Source organism: Prionailurus bengalensis, chromosome A1, assembly GCF_016509475.1.
Source record: "Prionailurus bengalensis isolate Pbe53 chromosome A1, Fcat_Pben_1.1_paternal_pri, whole genome shotgun sequence".
NCBI classification, from domain to species: domain Eukaryota; kingdom Metazoa; phylum Chordata; class Mammalia; order Carnivora; family Felidae; genus Prionailurus; species Prionailurus bengalensis.
Window position 1 is genome coordinate 125,076,328 of NC_057343.1, and position 22,510 is coordinate 125,098,837.

The 22,510-nt window shown below is 41.4% G+C and overlaps 1 protein-coding gene across 3 annotated transcripts in view; it reads right to left on the reverse strand.

The window, feature by feature from the left end:
* Positions 1 to 22,510, reverse strand: part of ANKRD55 (ankyrin repeat domain 55) — a 177,506-nt gene that overhangs the window by 13,857 nt on the left and 141,139 nt on the right. For 2 of the 3 annotated variants that reach the window (XM_043590631.1, XM_043590638.1), the window contains exons 7-9: positions 17,455 to 17,583; positions 5,385 to 5,569; positions 1,080 to 1,247 (exon numbers count right to left, since the gene is read on the reverse strand). In XM_043590631.1, the coding sequence (XP_043446566.1) occupies positions 1,080 to 1,247; positions 5,385 to 5,569; positions 17,455 to 17,583 (482 nt within the window). The remainder of the gene's footprint in view (positions 1 to 1,079; positions 1,248 to 5,384; positions 5,570 to 17,454; positions 17,584 to 22,510) is intronic. The other variant, XM_043590645.1, reaches the window with a different exon arrangement.

A 22,510-nucleotide genomic window follows, 5' to 3' on the forward strand; every position in this document is an offset into this window, starting at 1 on the left:
CTTGTGTGCATACTGTAAGCTTGACAGCTTCCTGATACATAAAGGCTCTTCCAATAAGATCAGTGGTGATATTAACAAATGTGATTTTTTAATATTGTATAATGCAATGTGTCATCTGGATGATATTCCTAATTAAGTGAACCAATATTTTCCAAATGACCAAAGCAAGATACTATAAAATCCTGTATGGGTATAAGACCCATTTAAAGTGCAAGACAGACTAATGGATTTTAACACAACAGAGTATAAAAAGTTCATCGATATGCCAATAGTTCACGTTGTAACTAACATTTGTCAAGTTTGGATGTAATAGCAAGGGAAAAGTATCCACAATATCTGAAAATGCTACTGAAATATTCCCTTCTCCAACTGCATATTTATGCAAAGCCAGATTTTTTTCAGAGACTTAGATCAAAATAACATATTGCAAGAGACTGAATACAGGAACAGATGTGGGAATATAGCTGTATTCTACTATGCTTCTATTAAGATATCAAAGAGATTTGCAAAACATTGCAAAGCTCTGCTGTTCTTCTCATTACAATTTTTTTTTTTTGGTTTTGGACAACAAGGTTATTTTTAGCTACAAATATGGTATTTATGTCAACATGTAAATGTAATGAGGTTATTATTGCTTTAAATGAATAACTACATATTTTATTAAAAATTAGTTTTAGTTTTTAGAGCTACAAATACAGAAAGGTGTAACTCCCATAAAGAAAACCCCTCGGGGTTCCCAATTTTTGAAAGTGGAAAAGGGTGCTGAGAACAAAAAGTTTGAGAATTGTTGATTATGGAAAAAAAGAAGATTAAGAGAACATGGCATACAGGGAAGAAGAAAGGGAGAAAAAGGAAAGAAGAAATGAAAGTCCAGTGGATGTTAGGGTGATGGCTTTGGGCTCACTACTATAATTTTACTCCATAGAGTAGAGAACATGTCACGATATATTAGACGGTGGCAAGCACAATATTAAGTTAGAGCTGGATTTGGGCATCGGCAAGCGAAAAAGTTTCATCCAATTTCATAAATGTTTGAGAGGAAGAAAACAATGAGTGCCTCTCCTCTCCAGTGCACTCACCTACTCTCTTGGCAGAGGAGTTGGACACAGGCTGTGTGGCCACAGTACAGGGCGTAGGCCAGGGGTGTGCTCTCCTTGGTGTCTCGCAGGTTGCTGTCCATGCCCAGCTCCAGCAGTGACTGCACACAGTCTGCCTTCCCTGCAGCTGCAGCCCAGTGCAGCGGTGTCCTGGGGGACCACATGGGAATGGCACAAGGGTCATAGCACAGAAATGGCACAGGGTGCTCAGCTGGCAACAGTTGTTTAAAGTCTGGGTGTGGCACGAAAAATGTGTGGCTATTTGCAGTGTGGAAATGGTAAGTTAAGTATCAGATGGGGCTTCAGGATGATGCAAACTGTCCTCCAGCTATAAGCATTCTGGAGCCTTGTACCCTTCTCTGGCCTTCTTGACGATGTCCTAGAAGAGGAAGTAGTGCGTCAAAAGCTATGGGCAATTTTTTTTTAAGTTTATTTATTTATTTTTGAGAGAGAGAGAGAGAGAGAGAGAGAGAGAGAGAGAGAGCGCACAAGCAGGGGAAGAGCAGAGAGAGAGGGAGACACAAAATCCCAAACAGGCTCCAAGCTGTCAGCACAGAGTCTGATCTCACAAATTGTGAGATCATGACCTGAGCCAAAGCCAGCTGCTTAACCTACTGAGCCACACAGGCGACCCCAAGCTATGGGCAATTTTAAGGCTCTTTATACATAGTGCAAACTGTCTTCTAAGAACATTGACTCAATTTCTCCCCCTACCAGCTGTGTCCCTATTCCTTCCCTAAACTGAGTGTTATCATCACCTTTAAAAATCTTTGCCAATTTGGTAGGCAAAATGATACCACAGTGTTATTTTCTTTTGCATTTCTTTAATAGTGAGGTGGAAGTTTTGAAATACATTTTTATTTGTTATTTGAGTCTTCTGACTGAAATGACTCTTAATGCCTTTTGGCCATTTTTTTTTTCTGTTATATTGTTAGTTTTTCTTACTAATTTATGTAGGCTCCTTATATATTAAAGATATCAATACCTTTGCAAACATTTTCTCTAATTTGTTACTTGACTTTTAATTTTTATAGTGATTTTCCATAAAAAATTAAAAATAACCACATTTAATTATCTCTTTGCTTTTGTTTCTTTCAGCATTTTATACTTAGAAAGTCCTTCATCAGCCAGAAGATAGATACGTATTCCTCAATAGTGAAGCCTTTATTTAATTGTAAAAGCAGTATTCTCTTAGGTAAAAAAAAAAAAAAGCAGGAGGCTAGCAGAAAATATTGTCATTTTTAAACTGCCCTGGGAAAGGCTCAATCCTGAGGCAGGGAAGGAAGGCATGGAAAACTTCTTGGCTTTCTGGTGGGGCCTGAACCCTGGGCAGAAGGGTGGCCAAGCAGTCTCTCAGACATGGAGGCAGCCAAGGGGCTAGACAGAGAAGGGCTCAGTTGGAGCTATCTGTTAAGGTGCATGGGCCTTAGCACTTGGGAGAGTAGTCTTGTCCTCAGTGTGGTCAGGATCCCCATGCGTGGATTGTGTCTTCTGTCAATCAAGCATCCTCCTCCTCAAGTTATACTACTTCCCGCAATTTGAGAACACGTCATAGGACTGTGTTTCTTTTCAATACAGTGATCAATCACCCTGCTTATTTGAATAAGTGGCAGATGTGACTGATTCTATTCTACTTGAGAGAGGTCTCCACACAATATCTATTATGAAACAGGATGAGGCTCCAGCCAGATTATGCCATCCTGTTTAGAGGATATATTGCCAATAAATTCAATAGATGAAGGGTTGCGCATCAATCTCATCAGGTTCACGGACACATGACAACTCACTTTGGAGCAGTGTGAAATACTTGTTTACAACAATTGTGAAGACCGAGTGTTTTAATTCTTCTGACTGCCAACATGGAAAAAGAGATCCGGAAGAACAAGGGGAAAACATAAATTATTTTGCAGAGAAACTGAGTATATAGAAAACTCCTAACTAATACACACAGAGCCTTTGTGGGCAATCTGTAGTATCCAATTTAAGGTTATCTAACCTGTAATTCCTTTCTTATCTCTAAATTTCCGACAAACACAGCACACAAACACACCTTTACACTGTGACAGCTGAAACTATCAAAATGTGAAGGTGGAGGGCCAGGGCCCATGACTCAGAAAAAATTCATTAGAGGTGGTTGATGAGGTAGTGTCTGAAGAGCAGGAAATGATTGATATAAGCATGCAGTATTGGTTGAGATGTCAGTAAGGAATGATTTATAGGACATGTAAACATTCCCGAGAGAATTCCCAGAAGCATGTAGAGAGAACTTGATAAAAGACTGTCTTTCCTGAAGATAAATGGGTTGGTTATTAAAGTAAAGTATGACCTCAAAGGTTGATGAAACTTGAGACATTTATGCTACATGAGCTACTTCTGAGTTATGTGTTCTGTGCCAGGGATCTTAGGCTAATTACACCATGTTTTAAATATCATACATCTGGGGCACCTGGGGGCTCAGATGGTTAAGATTCCCACTCTTGATTTTGGCTTCAGTCATAATCTCACAGTTCCTGAGATCAAGCCCCAAAACAGGCTCCATGCTGACAGCACAGAGCCTGCTTGGGATTCTCTATCTCTCACCTCTCTCTCTCTCTCCTCTTCCCCTGCTCTCTCTTTCTCTTTCTCTCTCTCTCTTAAAATAAATAAGTAAACTTTTAAAAAATAAATAAATATCACAGATCTAGAAAGTACTTTAATATCTAGGAGGACTAGTGCCTGCATATTTTCCCTCTCTCTCTTTTTTTTAAACCACTGCCTTATTTTTCTTCCCTTTGCTTCAAACACTTTCTCTCCACTAGGAGAAGAAGCATAAGGAAGTCACAATTCCTACAAATGGTTAAAGCATTTATACCTATGAAACTTCTGAAAAATTCTACTAAGACAAGCTCACAGTTTCAGTGTGAAGGTACAGCTGCAGGTTGCAGAAAACAAAACAAAACGGAGGGCAGGATTTGGCCTCTATTGGCCTCAATTGGCAACAATTTGGCCTCAATTTGCCTCAATTGGCAACAAGTGAGTTGAGCTTTGGAGCAGGAACTAGATTCTCCTGGAGATTTTACTTCACTTTGAACTCTTGTACGATCTTATCTTTTGTACTTTTTTTTCCTACCTTGGTTTTACTTTCTTCCCTGAGGCTTGGGGAACTGGATTTCCTTTGCTAAGTGTATGATAATGCAAACTGGGAAATATCCTATTTGGAACTGGTTGTGAAAGTATTTTAAAGTCGGTAAACTTTTCTCCAGCCCTCCTTTCTTAAATGTGTTGCTTTCTTCTTTTTTTTTTTTTTGGCTCATTAACCTTTTCTCTTCATGTAACTTCAGTCCTGTTACTGTCTTACCTGCTCAAAATCAATATCTGACCTTGGGAAAAGGTCTACTTTCAATGATCTACACTTCAATTTTAATTAAAGTCATCATGTTAACCATCTCCAAGTCCTGAGACTCATGTGCAACTCAAGAATTTTTCCCAGGTGTTATAAGAATTTCAGGTATAGCAGAGTAGGAGGTGCTTCTTGGTATTTACCTGAAGTTAAGATAAGTAGGTGGCCAATTTTGCACTTCAACAGAAGAGGGCAAAAAACCCATACATAGCATGTAAGCCTTTTACTTATTTTCAATAGTCTTGTTTGTTGTTATATTATTCTTGTATTTCCATTGAATCAATGCCTAACCAAAACAAAGATTAGATAAGCAGTGTAATTGAAAAGCTCTAATAGTTGATTATGGATGAAAAGTTCTTCGTTTAGAAGAGGAGGGTACAAGTCTTCTTTCATTGCTAACTACCTCTGGGATAAGTCTCTTCCCCTTTCTGGATCCAGCTTCTTTTTCCTTGCCAATGTATTTTTAATGGTTGGGAAAAAAAAAAGAAAAACCTGAAAAATGTCACATCTAGTTCTGAATACAAAACGTCTCTTATGCTCTTGTCTGGATAACAAGAACTTATAGACTTTATGACATAATCCAGGAATGATGAAAAAAATAAGACTTACTGTTAAGAAATAAAAAGTGCATATATAGCAGGAAGCTGACATACAGAAAGCCTTCTGAGAACATTTAGCAAAAAGTGGAAAGTCTGACAATACTGTACAGTCACAGCATTTCTTTCCATAACAATGATTTTTCCTGCCCTGACTAAAATAGAGCAGTTTTTATTGTCACAAGCACATGTGTGAATATTACCGGCAGTCAAGGATATAGTCATATAGGATAACCCCTTAACCATGTTCTTTATTTTAAGATAAAGAGAAGATGGCTGTTAGTTCCCAACACTTTGAGTTGCTACCAATACCTGTCGTCCACATCCAGAGCCTGCAGGTTGCACTCAGGCACTCTCGCCAGTTCGTTAATAATGTCGCTGAAGCCTGCTGCTGCGGCGATGTGCACACATGTCTTCCCACTCTCGTCATCGTAGTTGATTATGGATGGACCCTGGTGGTGGCTCAGGATGATGGAACACAGAATTCTATTTCCACTCTGGAGGAGAGAGTCAAAGGAAGCTCATTATGTATCATCCAGTGCTCTTCCCGGTCTATGAATGTTAAGATAAAATACAAAGAAAAAATGCAAAAAGAAAAAGAATAGGAAAGGAAAACTAAAAAGGGGAGTAAACACATTTTAACAAACCCTCCAACAAACTCCCACTTGCCTCTTGTCACTGGAAGGATTTTTGTTTCCCATAAGAGCTAAATTGTCTTCCATCATTAGCCAACTAACAAGGACTTAAATTAAATACAGGTGTGACTGACATGCTGGGGGCGGGGGGCGGCTACCTAGACAACAACTGGTTCATCAAATCTATTTGTTGTTTTTTTTTTTTCCCCAACTAGGGCAGAGGTTGGCCTCTGAGAAACCAGAAGAGTGAAAAAAATTTTTAAACAATGATTTTTTTAATGTTTATTTATTTTTGAGAGAGTGAGAAAAAGAGAGGCAGAGAGGGAGGCAGAGAATCCGAAGCAGGCTCCACGTTGTCAGCACAGAGCCCAATGAGGGGCTCAAACCCATGAACCCTGAGATCATGACCTGGGCTGAGACTGGACCTTAACTGACTGAACCACCCAGGTACCCCAGAGTGAATTTTAATGTTAACAAAATGACCAGGATGAGTACTCACTGGTGGCAAAATGATGACCAAGATGATCCAGTAATGATCAGATTGCTACAAACTGCATGAAATTTAATCTCCAAAAATCCTTGGTGAAAGTAAATGGATCATAATTAAGTAGTTAGTCAATAAGAAATCAACAAATATGAGAAAGAAAGAACTTCAGGCAACCATCTAAATTGGGTCCATCTCTGTGTAGATCTATAATAAACTTTTCATCCTATCTTTGAAAGGAGGCTATTCTACACTTTTTTAAGTAGCCCGTCCAAGTCTTAAAAGTTACCAATTCTTCCTTGATAGTGTCCTATATCTCCTCAGCTTGCACAAATAGGTAAGTAAAATCTGTGCATATTACTGGTGTTGAATACCTTTCATTGACCTGAAAAAAAAAAACCTGCATGAGCATTTACAATTTCAAATGACAATAAATTTTCATTGGCCAATGAAAGAGATTCTCATTTTATATCATACAATAGAAACTCTAATCCTTCAGATTCTCCTGATATCTCTGGAAAGATTATAAAACAATCCAAATAATTCATTAGCATTTTAATTTTCTGATTGAGTCCACAGAAAGACCCTGTAACTCCATGCACTAGGACTTATGGGTAGAATGGAGGTCCCTAGGAGGATTAAGAGCAGGTTAAGGAAATAGAGGAGCAAGGTATAGTTCTGGAAGCCCAGAGCTGGACCACAAGCTAGGGTCAGAGACCTGGGCAAGAAATAGAGTTGGATTTTTAAAAAGCTTCAATTTTGATATACTTCAAATGCTGTTCAACAGCTACCTCCTGATACATTTTTCCGTGTAAAATTTCCTGTTGGTCTTCTTCGCGCTGTGTTATCCTGTTTATTTGACCCCACGGCTGGAGTCAGTTTTCACAATTCCATGGAACAGCACTCATTCATTTCACCTTTCCTCTTCCTTTCCCTCCCTTGTCTCTGCATTCTCGGCTCTCCGGATTTCCCATTACTCAGCTTGTTGCTGGCTCACAATGGGCAATTACACTGTGAACCCTGGAAATGTGCTTCCACTGTATGAGAGAGGGCAGCTGACATGAGTTCTACAACCTCTTGCAGGACGAGGGCCAGGGGCCCTCACAACTCTCAACTCTGAGGTGCAGGAAGAGAGCTGAGTGGGTGTTAAATGCTGCAACCAGGGCCAGATACATAATGTGTGAGGCTCAGGGCAAAATGAAAATGTGGAGTCCCCTGTTGATATGGCAGGAAAGAATCTCAGTCCTTTCTTCTTGGGGCCTTTTTGACATGGCACAGTGATTTTTATTTGCTATTTATTATTGTGCTCCTTTGGGCTGGAGAGTCTTACTACTAGAGCAAACCCTCACAGGTGCCTGGGCCTTCCTCTTATAACCTGGCACATGCTTGATCCTGACCCTCCTCAGGTCTGTGTCCAGGTCCCTTGCCAGGAGGCTGAGAGTTTGTACTAGAGAGGTGGGGAAGCAGTACTGTGCGAGCCATGGTACCATTGTCCTTTCTGACTTCACTTACAAAACAAAAATTCAAAGATAAAATTAATGAAAATTTTCAGATGGCGGCCACAGAGCATTATACCCCAAGCACAGGGATCCCTTTTGAGCATGGGACCTGCTTTGGCTGTACTGGTCACAGGCCCATAAAGTGGTTCCTACCCTCAAGCTTCTTCCTTCTCTTCCTCTCATCTTCCCTCTTATATCCTCTTGCTCCTTCCATCCTTCCTTTGTCTACAACTTTTACATTATTTGGATCAATTGATGAAGTTCTATGGCATGCCTGTTACCAGAAGTTATTTACACTGAACACATCCAAGCTTCTGTGCCTGCTTTATCAACTTTTCTAAGATTCCTTCACCTGATGTTACTTAAACATATTTTGAAGGAGTCTAAAATACATTTAAAACAATCAAGAGCACCCCACCCCCAACATGCACACCTTTTAAAAAAGTACCATTTGAGGGAGAAAACAGAAGCAAAGAGCGTCAGTTCAATATATTTATTTTGTTTATAATTTCCTGGAACAGCAAAAGAATTCAGGTTGCCAAGGTGATTCAAAGGGCAAAGTGCCCTGTCACAATTCTCTCTTTGTGTGAAAGGGGGAGTGTCAAGCACAGATAGAAAAAACAATACCCATCTCCTCACCCTGTGTCTTCCTCCCTCCTCGCCTGACCCTCAGAGCAGTCATTTTTGGAAGTCACACTGAAATTGTGTTGCTTCCCAGGACTCTGCACCAGCCTATTCTGGACCCTGACCAGGCAGGCCCAGTCAGCAGTGTCCCTGAGGACTAAAGTGTCACACAGCTTCTCTAGATGAGAACTGCAACCTTATCCTTTTCCTCCAAAATATCTTCTATCCTGAATTTTCCAGGCAAGGCCTTTGCCTCTATACCTAGATCTCACTTCTACAACATTGTCACTGTATTTCCTTTTCTTTAAGAAGAAGGTGCTCCCAGGAATAAGGGCGATAGCTACCTTTACTTTGTGTAGACTTTGTGTGCCTGGCACTGTTCTAAGCATTGTCACATGCCAGCTCATTTAATCCTGGTCAGAACCCTGTGAAGTAGGTACTCCTATGATCCCCATACTGTAGAGCAGAATATGGAGGCATGTGGGAATCAAGTAACTTGGCCAGGGTGACAGTCGAGAAGGGACATGACCAGGATAGACAGCCTGTCTGCAGAGCCCTTGCACTTCACCACTATACCATTCTGTCCCTGAGAAAAGGAATGGTCTGTTTATTTGATCCTGCATGTTCATACTGGGGAAACAGAAGTAAAAATGCCTGCTTAGACTGCAATGTCAGAAGCAATGATGTGTGCCTGGCCAAATGAGACCTTTTACAAAATGAAACATGAGGTGCTTTAAAAGCCTTTGCTCAGAGGGTTGCCATGGTGCACCCCCACAGGAATTTGAGGGGCTCAAGAGAGCACTAGTCTATGAGCTGGGGCCTCAGGCTCAGTGGTTTCCTGGTGACAGCATTTCCTTCTTGGCAAGCTGGCCATGTCAGCCAATGGTAGGCTCCAGACCTGGGAGGCCAGAGAGGGTTACAATGACCAAGGAGCACCAGGATAGAAGGAATGGGGTGGTGCTTAGAAGAGCCCTCAGGAAGAATGGACAGTGGGATTCCTTTCATTAAACAGGGGAAGTAACAAACTGTACAGATCCTTTTCTTACGGAGCTCTGGAATTCTGCATTGAGTGGCCAGATGTGGATTGTGGATTTATTTGTTTTCTGTTGTATTTGTTTTGTTTCTGTCCATGGATAATCCATACAGTTGCCTTCATGTGCTCTGAAAACTGCTGGGAACTACCAAGTGCTAGTCATTTTCACTTTACACCTCGTGAGGGAGGGTTCATAAGAGGCTTTGTGTGATATAATTATTTATAAGAAATGTATATATAGTCATTAGATAACCAAAATATATTTCTCAGATTCCTGAAAATGCTTCAGAACCATAAAGGTGAAATGAGTGTCTTGTTATTAATGAAGGTGACTTTTCGACCCCACCCAAGGGTGGGGCTGATAGCCAAGAGGACCAACCATGTGATTAGAGGGTTGGAACTGCCATTATCCCCACCCTAAAACCTCCAGAGAGGGGAGAGGGGCTAGAAGTAGAATCAGCTGACGGCCCACGACTTAGTTAAATCATGACAATGTAATAATGCCTCAAAAACTTTTTTAGTTCTTTTTCAGAGCTTCCATGCTTGGGGAACCAGAAGGCTTCCATGTGCTACCAAGCCAGGCCTCAAGGTCCATGAGGCTAGAAGTTCCTTTCTTTTGGACCTTACCCTATGTATCCCTCAACTGGCTACTGACTCCTATGCTTTACCACATCCTTTAATAAAATGGTAAATGTTAGTGTTTCCCTGAGTTCTGTGAGCTGCTCTAGAAAATTAATCAAATCTGAGGAGGTCAGTGGAACTTCCAGTCTTTCGCTGGTAGATCAGAGGCACAGGTAACAGCCTGGGGCTTGAGATTGGCATCTGAGGGGCAGCTTTGTGGGACTGAACACTTAACCTTTGGAGTCTGATGCTATATCCAGAGATATCTGTCTGTCTGTCTGTCTCTCTCTCTCTCTCTCAAAAATAAATAAACATTAAAAAAAGAATTTTTCTATAGGCAGATTGCTAAAAAACATTACAATATTCTTACTGTAGACCCTTTTTATTCTAGGTGACCTTCCAAAGAGTCTTTGTGGAAGATTTTGGACTAGTTTTTATTACCACATGTCTGGGGAATAAGCTCTATGGTGGCTTCTTCTTGGAGGGCACTCCAACCACCTTCCTTCTTTTGGAAGCAGTGGCATATTTGCATCACTTATCCCATGATGGTGATTAGATAAATCATCGCTAGGGTTGTAGATCATACAGCCCTCTTAAAGGTGAAAGAACTAGCCCATCAGTTAAGCTACAGCCAGATATGTCAGGCTGAGAATGAAACTCCAAGGAAAGATCTACTCATCTACATGAGGTGAACATTTGAGAGTTGAGAGTCTAGGGCTAACCAGATTTAAAAAAAAAAAAAAAAAAAAAAAAAAAAGGTGCCTAACAGCCTAGCTCAAAGTCTGGAACTATCTTCATGATTAGCCCCTTTGGACCCAGGCTTTACTGCTTGGCCTGACTCCAGAGGCCCTTATACCCCAAAGCCTGGGGCTGACTCTCCTGGAGAGCTAGTACAAGACAGAAATTGGAGGGATGGGGCATGAGGCATGGTGACCCTCGCTGCTGAACTACTTCATTTCATAGGTTTTCTGATACTTCGGAAAACAAACAAACAAACAAACAAACACAAAACACAAAACACACACACCAAAAAACTATAAGAAAACAAACTACTATAGTATAGGAAGCAAAGAAACAAACAAAAAACAAAAAACAAAACTCCTTTCTTGCTCTGTTAGTGTGTAGAAAGGGGTTAAATCCCACTTTTGTCTGATAAATGAAGGTCTCCAGGATATCTCTACCCTGTCCTTTCTAAATGTTATGACTAGGGATCTTTCTGCTGAAATGAAGCCTAGCAGAGAGTAATACTCAATAAATATTTACTGAGCAACAAATAAATAAATGAGTAAAACAAGCCTTACAAGCTACAAGCAAAGCCAAACAGAATACCCATCCTTTTTAGCTTCTCTGTCTTCTCCTCATTGTCTTCTTTCTTTTACTATTTCACTTGTGTTCACTCCTAGGTGAGTCCCTGTTATTTTCTCCTTTTACTGCATCCCTTCCTCACTATAACCAAGCACTGGGGAGCTGACACATGTGGCCACTTAAACTTAGGTTGCCCTTCAAGACTTCAGTTTCCTAAGCAGGTTGGCCTTTGCTCCCAGAATGATGGATTTTGCAAATATTTTCTTTGCTTACTTTGGGCTTAGTGGCTTTGTAGTCTTCCCGGGAGTCATATGGCCTGGGTGCCTACGTGGGCACTGGGTGTATCTGGTCAAATGACAACCTCCTTGTGCACTAGTTTCTTTACTCATGAATTGAATAGTGGGATTACATGATTTAGTTTGGTCCCTTGCAGCGCTGAGATTCTCTCACCTTAGGAATTAGACCCCACTGGTATATGACGCTTATCCATTGTTATTCTGAATATACTTAGGGTAAAAGTATATTTATAAGACTTTGAATAAATCCAGAAGGCTGACCACAGGTCTTCACTACAGGAAGGAGGAGGATTCCATATTGGACCAACTGAACCAAACCAGTCTCAAGCACTAGAGGCTTAAAGGTTATATTAAAGAGCTATTAGGGTGTGTTTGTGTGTGTGTGTGTGTGTGTGTGTGTGTGTGTGTGTGTGTGTATTTAATTTCCTTAACCACATAACTACATACTGAATGAAGAAACATGAAATAGTTGTTTTTTATTATCATAATTCTTTTCTTTCTACCCTCCCTTGAAAAATGCACTGAAAGAAAAGTAATTCTGAGGAAGATTCCAAATAAACACATTTTCTAGTAAGCAGAGGAGGGAGCTAGTGGCAAGATTTGAGGGACAGTAGATACTTGCCACCTTCACTGACCAGCCATCATATCTATGCTAGAAATCCTACGATTAGAAAAACCTCCCTGGTGTTAAGACTTTTACACTCCTGCAAGACTCAGTTAAGGTAACAAATGGTGTTCTAAAGAAAGAACCCAATAAGCCATTAATCTCATTGATTTGAGATGGGTAAGTTTATTGGACAGAATTCAGTGAAACCTCTTGGAGGACCTAAGATTCACAAAGATCTGTTCTGGGTCTTGAGACACATCTACCTGAATAAGGCACAGTACCTTTAAGCACACAGTCTAGAAGGAAAGAATCAGGCATCCCATTGCCTACGCCACCAGTCCTAGATGTTTAAGAAAGCACTAGATGTGCAACTTGGAGGGAACAATTCCGGAAGGGAGCTTAATAAAGAAGGTGGCATTTAGTTAGGCCTTCAGGAATAAGAAAGAATATGTAGAAATTCTTCAAGTGGAAGGGATGATGTGGGGAGTGCAAGAAGGATTTCACCAAAAGAGAAGAACGTGATTAAGGTGGAGACAGAATGAATCTCTGGGAGTGGGTAGGGGGTGGGGAGTGGTTGTTCACAACAGTATGTGTTAGCACAGGGAGTTTGTTCTGCACCAAAAAATGGAACTCTTTGAAGGTTTTTAAGCCAAAGACCAACAGTGACCATAACTGTTTTGGTGGGATAACAGTTGTATTCATACATTCCTTTGGGATTTGTTGAAAGAGCACTTGGTGGCAATGTGAGAACAGAATGGAGAAGAAAAGGGCTGAACGTAGGAATACAAATACCGAAACTGTTCAGGTGAAAGATGGTACAAACCTGAGCTAAGGAAGTGATGGCAGGTGTACAAAATTGTCTCTAGTTGCTTTTCCAGGCTTACCCTCCAAACTTTTTCCATCCTGCTCTTTACTTTTTAGCCTGTATGAATTGCATCACATGGACTCCTTTGTTTTCCTGTTGGGTTTGGCCAATGAGTGGCACTGACAGGAGATGGGTGTAGGAGGACAGAGACTGAGGTGTTTATCATTCAGTTCTCTCCCTGCCAGGCCACAGTTTGTTCATTCCATCAAAGGCTACCTGTACTGTCCTGGGACCTCTCCTACAGCTCTAGCTTTTTCTGTCTTAGTAACCGCTCCCTTCCATGCCCTCTTAGGCCCAGATGCCCTAATAGCAATGTACTGTGGTATGGAAATAGCCTCTTCATGACTCTCTACCCAATTTATCCCATGCAAATGGGCTGTTTCCTGGTATAACCATGACCTATACAGTGGGGATAGAAAGTAGGTAACAGAGATGTGGGAACAGAGGAGGTAGAATTGAGGAGTCTTGATAATGAAGGGACAGTGAAGGAAGATAAGAAAGGAGGGTTCATGGACCATGCAGAGGCCTTTTGGCTTGGGCTACCAGGAAGATGGGAGTGTGGCAGGAAGGAGAGATCACGGGTTAAGTTTGGACATGACCAGTTTGAAGTGTCTGGGAAATGATGTAGAGAGGCCCAGGAGAGCTAGAAATATGAGTCTAGAGTTCAAAAGAGATGTCAGATGGAACTCACTGAAGGTTTTTAAACCAAGGACCAACAGGGACCATAACTGTTTTGGTGGGATAACAGTTGTATTCATACATTCCTTTGGGATTTGTAGAAAGAGCACTTGGTGGCAATGTGAGTACAGAATGGAGAAAAAAAGGGCTGAAATTAGAAATACAAATACTGACACTGGTGAGAATCTTCTGATGGGAATGTTAGCTGAAGCGACAGGCTTTCTGAGGAACAGAGTGAGAAAAAAGACTGGGAACTGAATTTCTGCCTTGTAGAGGAGAGACACCCGTGTGGACTCCTGATAAATTGGTGTCCTCACATGCCCTGAAGGGACTGAGATGCCATCAAGAGAGACTGAATGGGGTCAGGGCTCTGCTCAGTGCTAACCAAGACAGAGGCAAGCAGCAGGGTCTCCTGGGAAGACAGGAGGGGCAAATGAGGGCAGTGGGCCCACAGGAGGGCACCACCAGTTACCAAGAGACCTTAGAGATGGGGCAGAAGCCCAATTCCAGATCACTTCATGGACCTAATGTTTCCAATCTTTCCTGCCTTGGTTAATCTGGGTCGAATACAGAGGCTTTATTATTTCAGAGTGCTATAGCTTTAAATGTGGTCTCATGTGGTCCAAGAGAAGAGCAGGAAGTTCAGGGAAAGGAATAAATGACAAAGGGAAATAGACTCATTCATGTGGAAAAACTGTAAATGGAGCACAATGCTGGTCCTGTACTATAAATTAACAAGAAGTCTAAAGCAAGCAAGTGTCATCGTGGTTTCAGCTGACATTTGGAATTACCCTTAGCCTTCTTTGCAGAGTAAAGGCCAGGACGCACCACTTCTGAATTCCACTGCTAACCACAAGGAGACAGAGGGTGCACGGTTTTCCCACAACTGTGATTCTTAACCTTTTGGGGGGTAGTCACTGATCCTCACTGAGGAAGTGAAGAAAGTCATGGATGCCTTCCTCAGAAAAAAGTATGCTAACATACGCTCACACTCACACATAGCATATTTCATACAATTGTAAGGCTTTTAGAAGGAACCTGCCTTGTTAATCTTTTTACACCCAATGCCAGATACACGGTATATGCTCAAGAAATATATATTAAGCAGTGGAGTCAATAAATGAGTGACACGTTATGCTTATACAAAATCATGGTCAAAAAGGCAAATATCTTATGTAGGAGTAGATAAGGTTTTAGTACCCATTAATATGAATTCATTTATTGTAGTGTTTTTGATGGGGTTTTGGAGTGATGGAGGTCTGGAGCCGACCAGAATTCCTGAGATGTCTTTGGTGCAAAAAAGTTATTAAAGCACAGGGACAGGACCTGTGGGCACAAAGAGCTGCACTGGGGTTGTGAAGAGTGACTGGTTATATGCTCTGGAGTTGGGGGAGATAAAGTCAAGAGGAAGTTTCTTAAAGGGATTTCCATGTGCTAAAGAAGACTCACAGATTACTGAAGCCTTAGCTATTGTCAGGCTAAGGTTGTTTTTCCCTCTAGCAAATCATTATCAGTAATAATAGGGAGTTCCTGGAGATTAGGCTACTGATAAGATTGCCTTTCTTCTTGTAATTTACTAAAATATTTGCAAACTGATGGAGACTCAGGTCCTTTGATCTCTATCAGTTCAACCATTTGTTCTCAGTCCTTTCCTTTGTTCTTGGTCAGCCAGCAGTGCCTGAGGAATATCACACATATTCCACCTGTGGGGGTGGGGGGAGGAGAGGGGGTTTGTGAGGTGTCAGCTTGCCTTATGCTCCCTCATCAGTTTTCAACCCTACGTGCATATTGCAGTCTGCTGGGATGAAGCAAAGCTTTAAAAAATATGGATGCCTGGGCTCTACTCCAGAAAAACTGACTGAAAATCTAAGGATGTGGGGCTGGGGTATCCAATATTGCTTAAAAGCTCTTCAGATGATTTTAAAGTGCAGACAGGACGGCAATCAATGTAGCAGGTTAAAAGCTATATCATCTAGTAAGGAGAAAGAATATGATGATGTGGGTATGATAACTAAGCTGTTGTGGAAGAAATCAGGAACCATAATAAAAATGGTTATCTATTCCAATCACCTAGCACATTACACAGTGCTGTCATATGCACAATCTCATTCATACCCCGAAGATACACTGATAGTTAAACCAAGAAGGTATTGGTGATTTTCCTCAGATCAAAACCATGTCTGTCAATACAAACAGATTTTCTGACTTTTCATTTTGCCAAACTGCCTCTTAGAGGGTGAGAACAAGGGTTCCCACCCGTGAAGAGTCCAAATTAGAAGATGTGGAGAGGGGGTCTGGGGACCTATAATTTTACAAGCATTGCTGATGATTCCATTGCACGTGCAGGACTAGAGCAGCAACTCTAAATTGGGGGTGGGGTGGAGGAAGTGGGAGCAGAGATGTGAACCCCATCAGAAATCTGTGGGATTAAAACTCAAGTGTGATGAGGATGAATACAGGAAATGCTTGATTTGGATACCACTTTCACATCAGCTGAGCATCAGCACACATGGTTGCCCAACCAGAGGACAGCACCCCAGGGGTCAGGGTGGGAGATTAGATACTGAAAGTATGTAGGTGGATGCTATAGGCAGGTGGGGATGACAAAATAAGTTTTGCTCACTTCACAGTTTTGCCCAGGGCTGGTGCTGGTACAGAGTAACTGAAGCCAGAGTTGGAGGGACAAAACCAGAACAGTTTCTAAATCACTTCTGTTTGCCTCTTCCCTCAGGCCTGAAAGTGCCAGGTGCCCATCTCTGGTATGCTTGGCATGTGAAACAACTGAATGTAACCGCCATCAAGGCAGGCAGAAACTCCTCTTACAAGGATCCTGGCAGCAGTGTGGCAAGAGTGCCTTATTGAGCTGATGAAGATAAACAGTGGAGGTGTCTATGCTTGGGTATCATAAGACGGAAAAGGCTAGCAAGTTTGTTGAAATGATGCATACTACTGCTCTCCTCTGAAGGATGGAGGAAATGACTCTTAGTTGATCATTCCTCTTGCAAATAGAAAGCATGTCACTAAATGTTAGCCATGATCATTCTTTCACCTTAGTCTCACTTTCCCCCTCATTGGGCTATAGATTTCTTGGGCCTATTCTGATTTCTTCAGTCATGTGTACTGATATAGACGGCCTTTTGTGATCATGAGGTAGCATTATAAGGCATGATTTTCATTGCTCAGGACAGAATTCAGGGTCATCTGGAATAACTCTGCTTTGGAGGATTTGGAAGGAAGAAGAGAGTTATGGTTCAAAGACTTTGAAGAGATTTTCCTAGTATATCTTTGAAGGTTTTTCCTGGTGCGCTGTGAGCTACTAAGCAAGCATGTGGATGGAGAGAGCAAGAGAGCAAGGGAGAGAAGTGTTATGTGTCTGTTTACATGTATGTGTGCATGTGTGTGTGCATGTGCGTGTGTGTGTGTGTGTGTGTGTGTATGTCTGTATATAACATCCAAAGCAGGCTGTCTTCCTCCTCTGTATCTTGGCGTGGTTTCTTCTCCACAAGTGATGCACTCACATCTTCCAAATGGACAGGTTTGCCGTTGCCCCTCTGGATATGAGGGATGAGAGGAGTGCAAAGAATCTTACTTGCTCTAGCACACTAATAACCTCCATATCACTGCAGTGGCTGCACCTTTGATAATTCCATCTTTCAGTTCTGACATACTCAGAGAACTGTTAACATTGCTTCACACCATCTAAACTTTAGACAAGTTTGCTGGCCAATTTCTCACCTGGACTGCCCAGTGCAAAGCTGTTTTAAAGTCTTTATCCACAAGAGTAGGGTCTGCTCCTTTCTTCAGCAGCATTTGGGTGTGTTGAGGCCGGTTGTGGAAAGCTGCCCAGTGAAGTGGTGTCATTCCCTATAAAACCACAGTCAGAAAGGGGAGAGGTGAGCAGAGGCTATCAGGAAGGAAAATGGAACTCACATTGTCTCCTCAGGCCAAGGGCCATCACCACATAAGTTGGTTGCTGCCTGTCAGTTCATTCATTCCTTAAGCCATTCAATCAACAGATATTTAGTGAGTTTCTGCTTTTTTGCCAGGAAAATAAGTGTTGAAGATACTGTAGTGAATTAGATAAAGAAGATCCTTGCCCTCATGGGAATTGCATTGTGGTAGAGGAAGACAGACAACAAATGCAAATGAGCAAAAGGATTTTCCAGATTGTGCAATGCTATCAAGACTGCAAATGGGGTACTGTGAGAGAGTAATTGTGGAGTTAGTGACTATTCTACATGAGCCTCTATGAGCTAGGCTGGGGAAAACAGAACAGCAAGCACCAAGCCACAGAGGCAACCACTTGTAACTGGGGTCACGCTAACCTGCCATATCCCACCACAAGAATTTTACTGCAATATCTCCAGTGGCTACAACAGAGACTAGATAAATAGCTGTTGAATAAAAGAAGGAATGGAGTGGGAGAGATATCCATGTGAGATGAGTCTGAAGAGGGAGGCAAGGCTGATCCTGGGAATATGGGTTGGGGATACCAACTCTGAATAAAGCATTCACAGTTTATTCTAAAGTCACTGCAAAGACACTGAAGGGTTTTAAACCAATGTCGACATGATCTGACCTACATTGTTTAGAAGAAACCACTCTGTGGTAGCTTGGATGAACCTATATGGTGAATCCCAACTTCTTTTAGAGTTTAAGGTCACACACTTTAGTCATCATTTAATAATGAAATGAGCTTATGCTTGGAAATGGTAACCAAGAGGAACCAGTATTATTTGGGAGTGTACTGTGAAAAGATGGCCTCTTCTCCTTCCCCACACCTCTCAATTACACAAAATATATCTAAAATGACTCTAGATTAAGATGACTGGTAAAGGAGATAAAGGGTATGGACATCTTTAAAGTTCTTTTTATAGTCATCTCTGCAGATAAATAAAGATATGTCTAATATTTATTGATCCAAAGACCTTTATGAATTCTTATGTATATTATTTCACTTAATTCTCCAAACAACATTCTGAACTAAGTACTATGGGGAAACCTGCTATGTGTTCACCAAACTCTATTTCCTCTCCCTCCAAGCCACCACACTGGGTACATTCCCCAGCCTTCCAGCAGATGGACATGGCCATAAGACTGAGTCCTGATCATTGCAATGTGGACAAAAGGGGTGGTCTGCATAGAAAACAAAACCCACGTGGTCTTCCATACCTTCTCTCTTTCCTCATTCAACAAATGCAGAGGACAAGGCTAAAGAAGATGCTAGAACCACATTTAATTATGAAGCCCAGGACCCTGACTGTTGAGGGGGAATAAGCCTACCTTGTTGACCAGTATTGGACTATGATTCTAAATAAATAAGCTTTTGTGGCAACTGAGTGGCTCAGTTGGTTAAGCGCCCATCTTCGGCTCAGGTCATGATCTCACATGAGCCCCAGGTAGGGCCTCTCTGCTGTCAGCACAGAGCATGCTTCGTATCCTCTGTTCCCCTCTCTCTCTGCCCGTCCACTCATTCTCTCTCTCTCTCCCTCTCAAAATAAATAAGTAAACTTAAAAAAAAAAAAGAAGTAAGATTTTACTGTATTAGGCCACTGAATTTTTGAGTTAATTGCTATAGCAGTTGACCAATGTTAACAGGTACCACTGTCCTTCTCATTTTATAGAAGAGGAAGCCCAGCTCTAGAGAAGTTCTCAAGTCTGTGAATGAACACGGAACTGAATCTAGGGTTTGAGGTTTGTGGGGAGCTGGGATTAGAATGTTAATCCCCTTGGGGCACCTGGGTGGCTCAGTTGGTTGAGCGTCTGACATTGGCTCAGGTCATGATCTCACAGTTCATGAATTCGAGCCCCGTGTCGGGCTCTGTTCTGACCGCTCAGAGGCTGGAGCCTGCTTCAGATTCTGTGCCTCCCTCTCTCTGCCCCTTCTCTGCTCATGCTCTGTCTCTCAAAAATGAATAAAAGTTAAAAAAAATTAAAAAAAAAAAAGAATGTTAATCTACTTGACCAGGTAGAAAATTCTAAATCATTATATTACAGTTTGCTTTCAAGCTATAGGTGACATACAAGTGAGTCTCCCGGTATATTCTTGAGGATATTTTAAGAAATTGGTTCCATATGGAAAAGAATGCTGATACTAAAGCAGTGGAACTTCTTGTTATTATTCTGACAGCTGAATATTTGCTTGGGATTTAGAATAACTCAATTCATTTCAAAAAGCCCTCTTCATTATAAAATTGACCCACTGGAACTAGAAATCTGGACTCAAGGGAATCAGATTATTCTTATTATGCATGGATTTCTCCTTCCCAGTGCTGATTCCTTTTTGCTTCAGAGTCATTGGCTTCATCATGAAGGGCTATCAGTATCCAGCGTTAAAAGACATGAAAGGAAATTTTAAGTCACTCGAGTGTAAACTTCATTAGGGTAGGTCCTTATCCAATGTCTCAATACCTGGAGCTTAGAACAGTGTCAGGAACAGTGTAGATCGTAAGTAGTCAGTAGTTACTTAAAATGGATATCTTAACGGTCCTTGATTGAATTTTTTGCTTTTGTAATATCTAGCTTTGCTTTTAAAAATTATATACATTTTTAAAAAGGCAAAACACTTCTCCTTTACAGAAAATGAACTTTTCTGATATGGTCATTGTTACTAACTCTTCGACTGAAACCTGGTAGAATTTTTAATGAGTTCTCCAAAAGGTAGATGGCAATCACTGTGTGTATATGAGAACTCTGTGTGAAATGTGGTTATGAATTAAATTGTGATCATGCACTGCTAATCATTATCTCCTAAACAGAACTGCTAAGCTTCAAGAGTTATTTCCTTAAAACAACACCACCCCCCTGCCAAAAAACCCTTAAAAGCCCAACTTCTGCATGTTTTGGTAGAGGGAATGGGGTGGGGAGGAGCATTACCATTTTGTATATACCTACTTCCTGTCAAGAAATGTATATATATATTACCTCATTGAATATTTATATACATATATAATCCTAAGAGGTAGGTATTTTTAGGCCCATTTTACATTTGAGGAACCCAAAACACCGGTTAAGTAATTTGCCTAAGGCCATGGGCACATGCCATAGTTGGGATTCAAATCCAGGTCTCTCCAACACTGCAGAATAACATTCTTTACACACATCATGCAGGTAGGCTTTCATTTTGGAAATGAGGTCAAATGTTGGAGATTCTTTTCTTTGTGATTTTAACACCATTCAGGGTCTTCTAATTTTCTGGAATGGTGGTTTTCATTAGAGTACATGTTGCCATCCTATATTATTTGTTTCATTTGGTATTGCCCCTAGGCTCTTACTAAATACACAGCTGGCAAGTATTTATTTTTGTAAGGTATTGAACTATGTATTTTCTCCCACCCCCTTCCCCCACCCTAGAATTTGGTGATCATCTGAATGACTCTAAATCAAGACTTTAATCATTCCATTCCTTCTTGAAATAACAATTACACACACACACACACACACACACACACACACACTGTTTATATCACAGTATATAACATTCGGTTAAGTCAAGGGAACTTTTCTGTTGCTATTTTTTATCAACTGGGCTAATGAGAAATAAAAGTAAATCCTCTCATAGTAATAAGAAAACCAAAACTTTCAAAATCAGCTTCAGTGCAGCCACCGGTATTGCACAACATACTTCGTTTAGGAAAGTATACTTTTTTCTTACAACTGCCTCCTTCTCTTTCCTCCAGCTTCTGTTGAGCCAGCAGGCATCAGAGTTGTGTTATGTTAAGACTGGTGGCCATTTAAGGGGTTGACTTCAGTCTCAGAGGTTGGTGTCTGCACTGAGTGGTGACAGGTCATGGTTCAGCTGTAATGCACTTAAAGGCAGAGGCCGTGGCTTATTTGATGTGGTATGCCCATAGCACCAAGCACACAGTAAGTGTTCAAGAAATATCCACAGGAAGAATTAGTGGATTACTGGTTATCAAGGCTCCCTTGGACTCATGGAAAGCATAAAACACCAGGGTCTGTTGAATGCAAGCCAGCCATCTGTGTCCAAACTATGGAGACCTTTTCTACCAGCTGCTTTCTGGAATTTCACTGAAGAGTCAATGGGGCCTTGGAAGCATCTAGGAGCTGAAAAGCTAGGAGTCACTTGTAGACATGTTGCAACAAATGCCCAGATGGCCCTGGCGACAGGAGAACCCCACTTTCTTGGAAAACAGAAAGTCTTGGCTCAATGGCTGAAAAGTAACTCATATTCAGTCATGAGCACAGCTCTCCAGAATGCTTTGAAGGGAAATGTTAAGTTTTAGTTGGCTTAGAATCCATTCTGAGACTGCTGATAGGATTGAATGAATGTCCTAACTGTTGGATGGTAGCAGGGTTGCTTTGGAGCAGTGCTGTTATGAAGATGAGTAATTCTGTGCCTTGAGCCTGTTATCACTGAAATTTTATTTAAGGGCTTACAAGTCCTAACAGTGTCTCAGAACTTTTTTTTTTTTTTTCCAAAACCACCATAACTTCTGTGTTTTCTGAAACCAGAAATCTGATTAAGTGCTCAGGATTGCACCTTTAGACTGACTCTAGCAGACATTGAAAGGCACAGAGAGAGAAATGTGTGATGTGACCCGGTGCTTGCCATATCCCTCATCTTGGTGCCCTGGGGGGGTAAAATTATAGCAAGTGCTGAGGAGTCAGCCAAACAATTCTAGATCCTTCAGGGGATCTAGATCTTCCAAAGGATCTAGAATTTCACAGAAGTCCAGCTTGGCTCGGGGTGACATTTTAAAATTCACGTACTGGGGCGCCTGGGTGGCGCAGTCGGTTGAGCGTCCGACTTCAGCCAGGTCACGATCTC